This window comes from Alligator sinensis, unplaced genomic scaffold (assembly GCF_000455745.1).
Source record: "Alligator sinensis unplaced genomic scaffold, ASM45574v1 scaffold308_1, whole genome shotgun sequence".
NCBI lineage: Eukaryota > Metazoa > Chordata > Crocodylia > Alligatoridae > Alligator > Alligator sinensis.
In genome coordinates this window covers 1,290,583-1,302,822 of record NW_005842041.1, presented here as the reverse complement: position 1 = coordinate 1,302,822, position 12,240 = coordinate 1,290,583, and the positions used below count along the sequence as shown (strand labels likewise).

Genomic DNA, 12,240 nt, shown 5'->3' with positions numbered 1-12,240 from the left:
TATATATACACACACATACACACACACACACACACACACACACACACAGGGCTACTAGCCTCTGGGCTCCTTGCCTCTTCACTAGGCTCCATGCCCTTTGCTAGGTTCTCCAGGCCTCCCAACTGCCGCTTTAGTGTGGGCCATTAGGTGCCTGAATGCACCCCGCTTTACACCTCCACCTAGGCACACACTCCACCCCTACGCTGGGGGCCTGGTATCAAGCACACCCCGCAGGCTCAGGTGCCACTCGCCAGTGTCTGACCCACTGCTCTCATTCCTCAGAGTCTTGCACCCCACATGGGCTAAGGTGGCCACAGCCATGTCTAGCCCCGCTCTCCACTCTCCTGGGTTTTGCACCCCACATGGGCTCAGGTGGCCACAGCCGTGCCTGGCCCCCAACTACCTGGGTGTGGGGCGGGACACGGACACTCACAGTGCGTGTGCAAGAGGAGAGGTCTGCTCCCCAGCCAGCGACAGCCTCCTGGAGAGGCCCAGCTGATGTTAAATGACCCACCCGAAGGCGGGGGCTAGGGTTTAGGGTGGTAACTAGCCTGGCATTTCTGAGGGGCTGTTCTGCCACAAACAGCCCCACCAGGCCACCCATCCCCAGCAGGGTGCAGTTTTAGGTCATGTCCAGGACCAACAGCCTTCTAAACATCCCCATATGCCCTTTCCCTTACCTCCTAGTGCTATCGGAGCAGCAGCTCCACCAGGAGATGTTGTTTCTTTGGTGCCAGGTAGCAGAGTGCTGCCTCCAGCTCTACTGGCCTGGATCTTAAAATGGTTGCTCATCAGAGCTGGGCCGCACCTTCCAGTTGACTCTTCAGGCTCTTAAAGTGGCAGACACCAGGGGAGCTCTGCCACACACCTCTCCCCTTAGAATAGCTCCCGGGGGGGGGGGGGGGGGGGGGGTCATGATGTTCCCCCTGCTGTTCTGTCAAAGCAGGCTCCCCTCAGAGCCTGTGAGAGCCCTCGAGTGGCAAGCATCCCCAAAGGTACTCTACCACAACCATGATTAGTGTTGTCTCTCTCTTGGCCATGCATACAGCACAGGTAACTCAACTGTTTACTTGCTACATGGGCAACCTAGCTGTTCCCCTCCCCCCTGCCCCCCCACTGCAAGTACACTACCCTCCTAGCACCTGCTCCCAGAAGCAGGGGCAGGAAGTAGAAACCTGGGGTGGGGGGGAAGGATGGGGGAAAAGAGTCTAGAGACTTTGGTTGCTGGAGCAGCAGGAGCCAAGTGGCTGGGTTGGAACCCATGGACCATATGTTAATCCCTCACAGGTCACACACGGCCCATGGGCCACCAGGTAGACAGTCCTGTTCTAAAGCAATATACCACCCACTGTAGAGGAAGACTTAGCCAATTTAGATTTTTGAGGATATGGATCCCAAACTACTAGATCTAAGAACCACTTAAGTCTGTCAAAGTATCACTCTTCTTTTTCTTATATTTTTTTTAATAAAAAAAAAGTTAAAAAAAAAAAAAAGCATAAAATCCAGATGCTAGAAGTGGAAGTAAAGAGGGGGTAGTGCATGAAGTCACTTATTTCCCAAGTCTCCCCTCAACTGACAAAGAGATATATAAGAGATCTTGCAGAGGCTGTTCTGAAACGACTTTCACCCTCCATGAATGCTAAGAGTTACCATTTGTACATAAATATTCTTGTACCTAGCTGCTTCATTGATGAGGCCATCGGGCTTCTCCTCCTTCAAACTCTGAAAAAAGATTGAACATAATTACTACATCAAAAGTAGTCTAACAACAGAGGCTCATGCTTACACAAACATGATTTTAGATACCCTTTAAAATAAGAAGCAGAAGACGACAACACCTATATTTTTATATAAAAGTGACAGTAAAGAAGCCGAAATATATAAATTAATTCTTTATGGATAATATAATTGCTTCTCTACCATTTATCCCTTTTTTATTTTAAAGTAAAATAAACCTAAAGTAAACTGGAATTGTCTTAGCATGCTGCGCTATTGCCAGTTTTTATTTATACTCTGTAACCAAAAAGGTATAGCAGTTATTCTTTTAGGTTTGGTTCAGGTAATCATCCATATGCAGATACCTTTTTCCCCTGGCTTATTTACCAAAGTTTGCCTATTTAGGGACAATTGACATCCATGTCTCTTGCCAATGGTTACATTTGTAGGCTGTCATTTCTCACTGAGGCATTAACATTTGTTTTCAGACTACTGAAATTATCAGGGGACACGAGTCAACACTTGATGAACCTGCAATATTACACAGGATTGCATTTACCCTGTTTTCTCACAGATGAGCCACTGATTCTATAATCAAGTACGCTATTTAAAAATTGATTTGATTTTAAAATACTGCCAATTTAGGATGAAAATCATTTCCATGGCAAGCATGTCAATGTACAAAATAGGAAACTCATTCCAAAATAGGTTTGGTAGAAGTTTAACACTAGTTGGATCTCAGAAAAAAAATGTCATTGTATAATGTCAGTCTATTTATTTTCCTGCCTTTTTCAGTCAAAACTGTTTTCTGACTGAATTGTTTAAATGGTTCGTGCAATAACAGGAGGACTGGAAAGAAACCTCTCCTTTGACCTTTTCTCTGTAACTCGCTACTTATTGATTCTATTGCATTAAATGCTGTCAGATGTGTTGCTCTGAAAAGAACAATGTCAGTGGCCTGGGCGTCAGGTCCTGAGAGTGGAGAACTGTCATTTTAAGTTGTCCAATTGTTTGCCCGTGATTAAAAAATGAATATTTCAGATTGTTGGGTGACAGTCCCATTACAGTGATAGCCCATGATATCAATTACCACTTCAGTTTCAATTTGGCTGGCTGGCCACGGGGTTCTGTTGCTCAGCCTTACTTGTGATGGGTTGGGTCTTTGAAGCATGACATCCTTAAATTGCTGCCTATTACCCCAGTGTCATTACTTGTATTGCCTTCAGAATTCTTTGAATCACAACCTGCTGCTCAGGTCAAGCTTTGAAACGAGAGGAATTGGACAAGTTAGCAAATTCTTTATACAAAGCAAAAGTTATTTATCCTGTGTACGACTGAGAAAAATCTAAAGTTCCTATTATCCTAACAGCATGTCAGTTTTGGGCAGGTTTATTGATTAATAATGTAAGAGGTTTCATTGGACTGGGAAACATGTTCAAAATTCACTACATATTTATTATTTCAAAACATTTTTGCTGTTGGCAGCACTGTAGTCAACAAGTCTAATTTCTGGGTTTGGTGAATGTTTTATAAACAATTTTACAGGGCAATAATATAATTAAAACAGTATGCACCAAAGTATAAACCAATGCAGAAATTGTCAGCATTGTTCTTTTGTTTTCTTTTGATAGCCTATATAACATATTTTGCAAGTAATGAAACATCCTCAAGACACTGGGGCATATCAGCCTGGAATTAAAAACTCTGGACATTTACTCCACTATTGTACAGCTTTGGCCAAATCATTTACTTTCTCTTACTTTCTTTAGTGATAAGAAAAACTAATACTACTTGTCCCATAATGGCGTTATAAGGCTTTGTGAAAGTGTAAAATACTATTAGGTTACTACCCAAATAGAATACTTTTTGAATATACCATGTCTTCCTAAGGATAACAGACTACTCTGTGTTTTATCAAAATAGAATGCAATGTCAAATTATTCCAGTAATTTAGATCATTCAGGCATTTAATTCTCCCTCAGAATCAGAGATAATATAGTTTTTTATTCATAACTTGCTTTTACTTCATTAAAAAAATTCATCTGATGTCAGAAACAATCTCTATCCCCGCATCCCTCCTAGCTTAGTTATCCCAAAATCAGAATTAGTATCAAATTGCATGTTTAAACAATCCCTTATATACATGGTTAAATGTTTTAGTAACCTTGCCATTTGCCCACTTTACCATTTTGATTTCAATTCTCTACATTTCTTCTCTTTCCAGTGCTATAAGAGGAGAGCACTTGTGGGGGGAGGGGAAAATTTCCCAAACATTTCAATGAAGTTTGGTAAACTTCATTACTAATACAATCTCACCTAGCTTAGTTTCTCCATTATTTTACCTACATGTTTCATATTTGTTTCCCTCAAATATGCTTTAAAAGTCACAAAAAAGTGTGGATGCTGAACCCTACAGAACAGAAAACAAGGAGATCAACAGAAGACTGCAAGTTCTCCTAAGATTTCTATATTTAGTTCCACATTTCAGTCTGTGGAGAACAGTAAATGTAAAACCAGAAAAAATATTGAGATATTAAATCAGAGATACTCAAACATTTTCAGTGTTGAACGTATCTTTAGAGAAATTCTTGTGGGGAAGTCTGATCTCATGTCTGACTATGTGCATTACCTCTCTTTCAAGCTCAGAATCATGCAGTATTTCCTAGCAGTTCTCTCTCAAAGAACAGGTTTTAGCTGTCTTTGATCCAGTTTTCAAATGAATTAATGCTTTTCACTTCATCGCCCTTTTTGACCTTGCCTGTTCTTTTCCCTCCACACATCTGTTGGCCACACCTCCAATTCCTATCCCTTCCAATTCCCTGGGCCTCCTTTGAACCAACTGTGATGTCCTGGCTCTTCTCTCTCTGTAGCACAATGGTTCCCTTCTTCTGATTACCCTAAATATTCCTCTTCTACTTGAAGTTTAAATCCCACTGGTAATTGCCTACTCCAGTCCCTGAGGTCAGCTCCTATTCCTCTTCTTTCAAATCGCACTGATCAACAGCAGAGGCCAATGTCATGGCTTTTCACACTGCTTTTATAGGTATTCAAGTTCTTATATGAAATGAAAAGCCTAGGTCCTTGTATCAACAAATGGAAACTGAGAGGAGCAAGCACCAACTGTCTTGGTCAGGTCTCAATAAAAAAGTTCAGACAATAGTTTTATAACAAACCACAGCTATTGCAGCATATTGTCACTCATCCCAAGATGACCATAAAAGATTAATCTCCAAAATAAAATATGCATGAAAACATCATTTCTATCACTTTTGCTGTTATGGTTTAAAATGTCTTAAAATAATATTAGTATCTTACCTGCAATCCATACTTAGCATCAACAACAGATACAATACCTGGAAAGAGTATGTAAAAATGACAGGACTGAAAAATACTGATCAAGAAATAAATTGAAAATTGCTAAGTAAACTAAAAACTGCTAGTGTATGTTAGCTTCTTGCACAATAGCAATGCAGCCTCAGTAGTTAAGGTAACATAATTTCTACTCTACTCCCATTCTCGGTTGCACATTATTTTCCAAATCATCCCCCCATCTGGCTGATAATATCATGCTTGTTTCACACATAGGGTCGTATTTCATACTTATCATTCTGGTATTTAGTGTCTACCAAAAACTGAAGTATGCACATAAAGCAGGCACAGCTCTCCCAAGTCAGCATAGTATGAACTGCAGGAGGGGAGGGGGAAGAGGAGCAAGGTTGTAATGTTGTTATAGAAAAAAACCCAGATCAGAACAGCAGGTTCTACATACAGTCTGCAGGAACTGAGGTCTTGGTAACTTTTGGGAGCAAGTTCCAGATGCATGGCTATTTGTCAAGAGAGCTGGCTCCTGCCCACAACTGAGCTTCAAGCAAAAGTGGTCACCACAGTAAAACACATCTGGCATAAGGGGTCACACACAAACAAGATTAGGTGGTCCCAAATGTAACCTGGGCCACAGTGAAAGTGCCCCAGAGCCTTGAATTTGAAGTAGGATTCATTAGGTAGCCTGTTAACAGAGCAGACAACTTATTCTCTACTCTAATAATCTCAACAGAGTGTTGACCAGTTATGGAGATGACAGGCTGTTGTGCAGGTAGAACGAAAATTATTTCAGAGAGGTTAACAGTAAAAGTGGGTAGAAGAACAGTAAAAATTTAAACAAAATGAACCCCCAACTACAACTCACTGTATACAATAACAGAAAACTCTAGAGACACTTAACATTACAGTAAGGGTATCTCAGAGTATGAACTTACATCATGGCAGGTACTCTGCAGTAGCCCATGTGTGTATTTTTGACCCTGCAAGGTAATTTGGAGTAAAAGTGTACACCTGATTGCAGAGTAGCTGATTAAGCTGTAAACTTACAGCTTAGTTTACTTTACAGTAACTTGTTGTGCCAATAACTTAAGCTTTAGGAGACTAAGTAGAAACACCAGCAAGTTCAAATCACTATGGTATTGCTGTTCAATGACAGAACAAGCACATGAAAGAGTGGCAGGAAAAGAAATGGGGGTAAAAAAAAAACAAACAACCAATATAAGCAGCAGGTAGAGTGCATACAGAAATAGATCCAGATGTAAACAAATTTGAGAGTCCAGAAGGAAGCAACAAGAATGTTAAAAGGTTTATATAACATGGCTTATGAGGAAAGTTGAAGGAACTGGGTTTATTTAATCTAGAAAAGAGAAGACAGAAAGGGAACATGTTAACAGTCTCCTGTATGTAAAAACAAGATGGTGATCAATTGTTCTATGTGCTCCTTGACAGAAGTACAAGAAGAAATTTGCTTTAATTCACAGCAAAGAAAATTTAGCTGAGTGTCAAGAAAAGCTTTTAAACTGTTGTGCTGGTAAAACACTGTCCCCAACAGATCTTTTAAAAAAAAATCACAAATGACAGAGATTCCCCAGTATCTCTAGAGAGCACATTAGAATATGCTCTCTAGAGATACTGGGGAATCACTGTCATTTGTGATTTTTTTTTTAAAAGATCTACTGGGGACAGTCCAGGTGAATGTGACTCTTGCTTCAGTGCAGGGGAAAGACTTTCTAGAGCAATGGTTCTCAAGCTCCTTTGACTCAAGGCACCCCTTGGAAAATGCCAGCTCTCGGTTTTCACTTGTTTTTTGACTACAGAAAAAGAATACAGCAGTTCATGTGTTGAGAAGAACTCCGAAAGATCACAACAGGTCAGAATGTTTTTAATATGTTGGATTCCCAGTTGAAATCTCAGGCAATGTTCTTTGAGTAGATATGATATATTTTATTAGACCAACTGAATAGATGGAAAAAAGTTCTTGGCAAGCTTTTGGGTGCTGTCACCCTTTGTCAGGAATAGGGAGTCTCTGTTGTTTTGGGACTCCAAGAAATGAGAGAGGCTAAAAGTGTGGCAGGATGTCAGTTAAAATGTAAATAGATAGAAATTAGAAAGACAAAAGGTAAAGCAGAGAGGGGAAGGGGCAAGGGGGAGAGAGCAGGGGAGGAGAAAAAAGGCTGAAGGGAGGCATTACAGTGATAGAATAGAAGGTAGAAAAGAGGCTGTCAGGTGAAAGGAAAATAGGAGGAGATCAAGAAAACAGCATGAGAGAAGTTCAAAGTGTAAGAGGATGTAGTGAAAATATAAATAGGTAAAAAGCAGAAACAAAAGGGACAGCAGGGAAGAGAGGGGGAAGAAAGCACGGGAAAAGAAACGCCAAAGGGAAATATTACAGAGAAAATAATACAGGGTAAGAAAGAGGCTCTCAATGAAGAAGGAAATAGTATGAAATCAGGGAGACAAAGGGCAGAAAAGTGGGGGATGGGGAGGGGAGAAAAGAAGAATGTAAGAGGTCAGGTATGGTAGGTACTTGGTGAATCAGATGTCAGGCAGGTTGTAATTTCAATCCTAGCTGAAATCTCTGGGTTTATCTTGTGAAACAAATTGCACACTTAACATTGTTAACATTATATGGCACTTTGCAGCACCCCGAAAGTATCTCAAGGCACCCAAAGGTAGTTTAGCACCTTGGTTGAGAATCACTGCTCCAGAGGTCCCTTCCAGCCCTACATTTCTATGATTCTATATAGAAATTCTCTAGGTAGTCAAAACTATGAAATTTCTTATTATGAATTTATACTAAAGAAAGCAGATTGCTATTAGCACAACCAAATTTTGTAATGGCAAGAAGTTAGATCACTGACCATTGTTTTACATTCCCTTGTGTGCAATGTATTGTACTCTCATGCATTTTTTTAGCTTAAGAACAGGTTCGCTTGATCAAAAGTGGGTTTAATGTAATTACGAATCACGCAACCATAGAATTGGCCGTTTTGTATCAGTAATAATGTTCGTGAGGTTTAAATACATTTCATAGAGAAAATAATATACATGTGAAGTTGCTCTTATAGAGACACTTGTTAATGTTTCTTTGAAGCTGATGCGTTTCAGAATAAATGACAGCAAAGAAGAAAAAACACAAGTATGATCAAAAAATGCATTTTCTTACCATCCAGATAGATGTCACTACCTAATTCAGCATCAACCCAAAACATGGAGGCTATAGCACCTAAAAAAAAGGCATTTACAATGTACCAGAAAGTATATATAACGCACAATTACTTGCAGCTGATACTTCTGCCACCACCCATGCCTCCCAATTCTTGAAATAATCAATATTAATTTTTCACCACCATCTGTATGTTTTAATTTACCTGTCTAAAAACTGCACCATATTAATGGAATCCATTTAAAAATAAATCAAGGTAATCTAGAAATGCTTAAAATTAACATTTGTTCGTAATGTGAGTTTACTTTGGGGAGGTCGTACCTATTTTCCAATTAAATATAGGACAACTGGTTTAAAAAATAAGCGTAGCTGGAGTTTTCCATTACAGGCAAAACCTGAGTGTAAAAAACTCCCTGGGGATTTCAACACTTTAAGGAAAGCTGAATCCACTTTTTTCCTTGGTCCCAAAACATGAAAATTAACAGGATATGAATTTCTGGCCACAATTAATAACTTTTTCTAAAAAGTGGTATTATTTTTAACCTACTGCTAGAGTCAGCTATCTTTCCAAAGTGCCATTTGTAAAACTGCTCTGGATGGAAGTGAACTCATTTCCAAAAACTGACTTTATAATGGTTATTAAATAAGATGGTTTAGAGGTTTGGTGTTTTTTGTTTTTTTTTTTTACTTGCTAGAAAAGTAGAACTTTTCATTTGAACCGGTAGTATTTTGTTGAGCTGATAATAAACCATCATTTTTCTTAAGTTCAGTATTTAATGAAACCTTTTATTCTAATTTTAATGTTTAATTAAAGTGAAAAATACGGAATGCTATTATACTGTTTATATCATATACCCACAGTAGTTTACGCTGGATATGATACTTTCCACATGTGTCATAGTAATGGATGTGTGTGTGCATGAAAGAACATTAGCTGCTGCTGAGCTATCCCATACTGTGGTATTTGGTATAGTCATTTACACTTCTCCAATGCAAAATGGTGCAAATTAAAAATTCTTCAGTGTCATCATTTTCCATTTATTTTAGGACTATAAATGACTGCACAAATTATTGAAGATTTGACCCTCAGCCTGCAAACACTTCAGATCCTGGGAAAGAAACATCATATTTAAATAAAAAGTATTTATATATCCTTTCAGAAAAATGAATCCTGGGGTGGTAGGTGCTGCAAATGCCTCAGAAACAAAACATTCTGCCCCCGATTAAAAAGCAATCCCCAAAACATGTAAAATAAGATTGAAGGAGGAAGTTTAATAAGTTGCAGCAAATATCCATTCGATGAAGAAAAATATAGGAGTATGATATTCCTGTTCGTTACTGAAAAGCCTCAGTAAAAAGAAAAAAAAAAATGAATGCTTGCAGGATATATATATTTAAAAATAAGAAATCATAATTTGTTTGGACATGAACTGATTTAACATGCATCTATGCCACAACAAAAAGGAGAGGAAGAACTGACAGCAATGAAAGTATTTTATTTTTCAAAGCATCACAGCTCTAGTTAGTGACAGGGCTGTCTAAGAGAATGAAGCACATAGGGAAAAACAATGATAACTGAACTAATTCCAGTGTCTAAAACCGTCCAGATGTGGTCCCCCAAGCATCACACTGTGTCAACACTGAAATACCTGTCAGCTGTTTACAGTGATTACTCACGCAAGATATAGCAAAGGCCACAAGATCTAATGGTTTCCTGATATCTATTGATTTTTTTCCCAAAAAGCTTAATAGTTTTCCAATTTGACTGAAATAGGATTTGTGTGTAACAGGGGCTGAATCAATGTCCTTTCTTTTAAAGAAAATTACTTTACCATGACAATTATTTAGCTTTGAACTGGAAGGTGTCAGTCTCCTAAATGGGAAACAACTGAATTGCCAATAAGCACTTCCTTCATTTTCTTGGCCAACAACAAGTTTTTAATTAACAGAGGTCAGAACAGATTGTTTTAAATAGCTTTTCTTAATTCCTATCAACACCTACAGAACATTTTTGTATAGTAAATCATCATAAACAGCACCTACCGAGTCATCTGTATTATTTACTATTGGGTTATCATCTATGGAGGAAAGACTGTTTGAAACACCTATAAATTCAGTAACACTTAACTTTGTGCTATCAACTGGAAACTACACATTTCTTTATACTACTTAACTGTGTGCAAATTAACACGTTTGCTTGGTTTCACTATGCATTGTGCTTTAACAAAAAATCCAAGTCCATCAACTACAATCCGCATAATAACAGTAATGACAAATTGAAAAGTGCCTACATATAAATAGGGGTTTGGGTTGTAGCCGTGTTGGTCTAAGGACATAGGCAGACAAGGTTCCTTGGGAGAATTTGATATCCTAGCCTTCAGACAAGCACCGAACCTCGCCAACCTCATCACCAGAAGCAAACTTCCTCAAGCCCAGAACACACCAAAAGGATCCAGACCGTGCCAGGACAAGAAATTTAAACCTGCCAACACATCTCCACCACCCCCACTATTACTACACCCCACAACAGAGCCATCAGCATCCCAGGATCTTACAGCTACACCTCCAGAAATGTGATATACCTCATCCAATGCACCAAATGCCCTGATGGAAGATATGTAGGAGAGACCAAACAACATCTGCGCACCAGAATGAATTACACCGGAAATCCATCAAAGACAGAAACACTCAATTACTGGTGGGGGCACATTTCTCACAGGAGGGCCACTCTCTCTCCAATCTCTCAGTCCTGATCCTCAAGGGAAACTTACACAACACTTCCCAGAGACGAGCCTATGAGCTCCATTTCATCAACCTGCTGGATACCAGAGATCATGGACTAAACTGCTGCAGCTTCCTGAGCCTGACGAAGGGTTTTTGAACCCGAAAGCTTGCTTAATAACTATTCTCCAACCATTTGGGTTGGTCTAATAAAAGATATCAAATTCACCCAAGGAACCTTGTCTGCCTATATCCTTAGACCAACACGGCTACAACCTAAACCCCTGGACTAAACATAGACATTGGATTTTTGATACATTATAATCTGCCTGGCAACTGACTCCCCAGCCCAGCCCAACCCCTGGCTTGTTTACTTTTCATTCCATCCAGGAAGAGCGCACACCAACTGCTGAAGCTTCCTTAGCCTGACGAAGGGTTTTTGAACCCGAAAGCTTGCTTAATAACTATTCTCCAACCATCTGGGTTGGTCTAATAAAAGATATCAAATTCACCCAAGGAACCTTGTCTACATATAAATAGACTTCCATACTCAGAGCTGAGAATTTTCCAGTATATTTCACTCCATCCTGATACCTGCTTCCAGTTATTTTTTATCCATACTTGTTTATTGACAAAATATTGTATTTCTTTTTTCTTGTTAGCTGTCAGAGCCAATACTAATATGGGAAAAAGGACAAGATTCTTTTGCACCAGATCACTTGACTAAGCCTGCATTATAGTCTATTCTTTAGGCAAAAAGGTGCAAGTCTAGCAAAACAAATCATACTTGTTCCAAAATAAAAGATTGTTCATAAAAACACACCCATGACAAATGAATATGTTATACTTGTTTACCTGGATCTGCTAAACCAGTTGTTTCTAACAGTATGTAGTCAAACTTTCCTTTCTTCTGCATCAGGTTCTCAATAGCCTTCAAGCCATTGTCTCTGCAAAAAAAAAAAAAAAAAAATTAAATTATAGCAACACTCCAACCCTACTTAAACCTAGGCAGAGAAGGTTCTTTGGGTAAATATAATATCTTTTATTAACCCTAAGCATCTGAGCTGCTAAGAGAAAGAGATATGCACATCTTTTGAAAATAGTGCATAATACTTGAAACAAAAACACTGGGTGTCAGACCTCGTAGCCTCATTTCTGGTTTGGAAGCTGAAGCAAAAAATAGGAAAAAAATTAGCTGGAAACTGAATTTAGTTCAGTTTCTCTTGCCAAGCACAATATTTATTTAATTCAATTGACACCGTTCCATTCCACCAAAAACTAAACGTTTTGGACACTTATAAGAAAAGCAAAGAAAA

The 12,240-nt window shown here is 39.0% G+C and overlaps 1 protein-coding gene across 4 annotated transcripts in view; it reads right to left on the bottom strand.

Annotated features, from left to right (window-relative positions):
- Positions 1 to 12,240, bottom strand: part of LOC102388255 (COBW domain-containing protein 1) — a 46,828-nt gene that overhangs the window by 27,564 nt on the left and 7,024 nt on the right. For 3 of the 4 annotated variants that reach the window (XM_025202975.1, XM_006022613.3, XM_025202976.1), the window contains 4 exons: positions 11,780 to 11,871; positions 8,204 to 8,263; positions 5,032 to 5,069; positions 1,676 to 1,722 (listed from right to left, as the gene is read on the bottom strand). In XM_025202975.1, coding sequence (XP_025058760.1) covers positions 1,676 to 1,722; positions 5,032 to 5,069; positions 8,204 to 8,263; positions 11,780 to 11,871 — 237 coding nt within the window. The remainder of the gene's footprint in view (positions 1 to 1,675; positions 1,723 to 5,031; positions 5,070 to 8,203; positions 8,264 to 11,779; positions 11,872 to 12,240) is intronic. The other variant, XM_025202974.1, reaches the window with a different exon arrangement.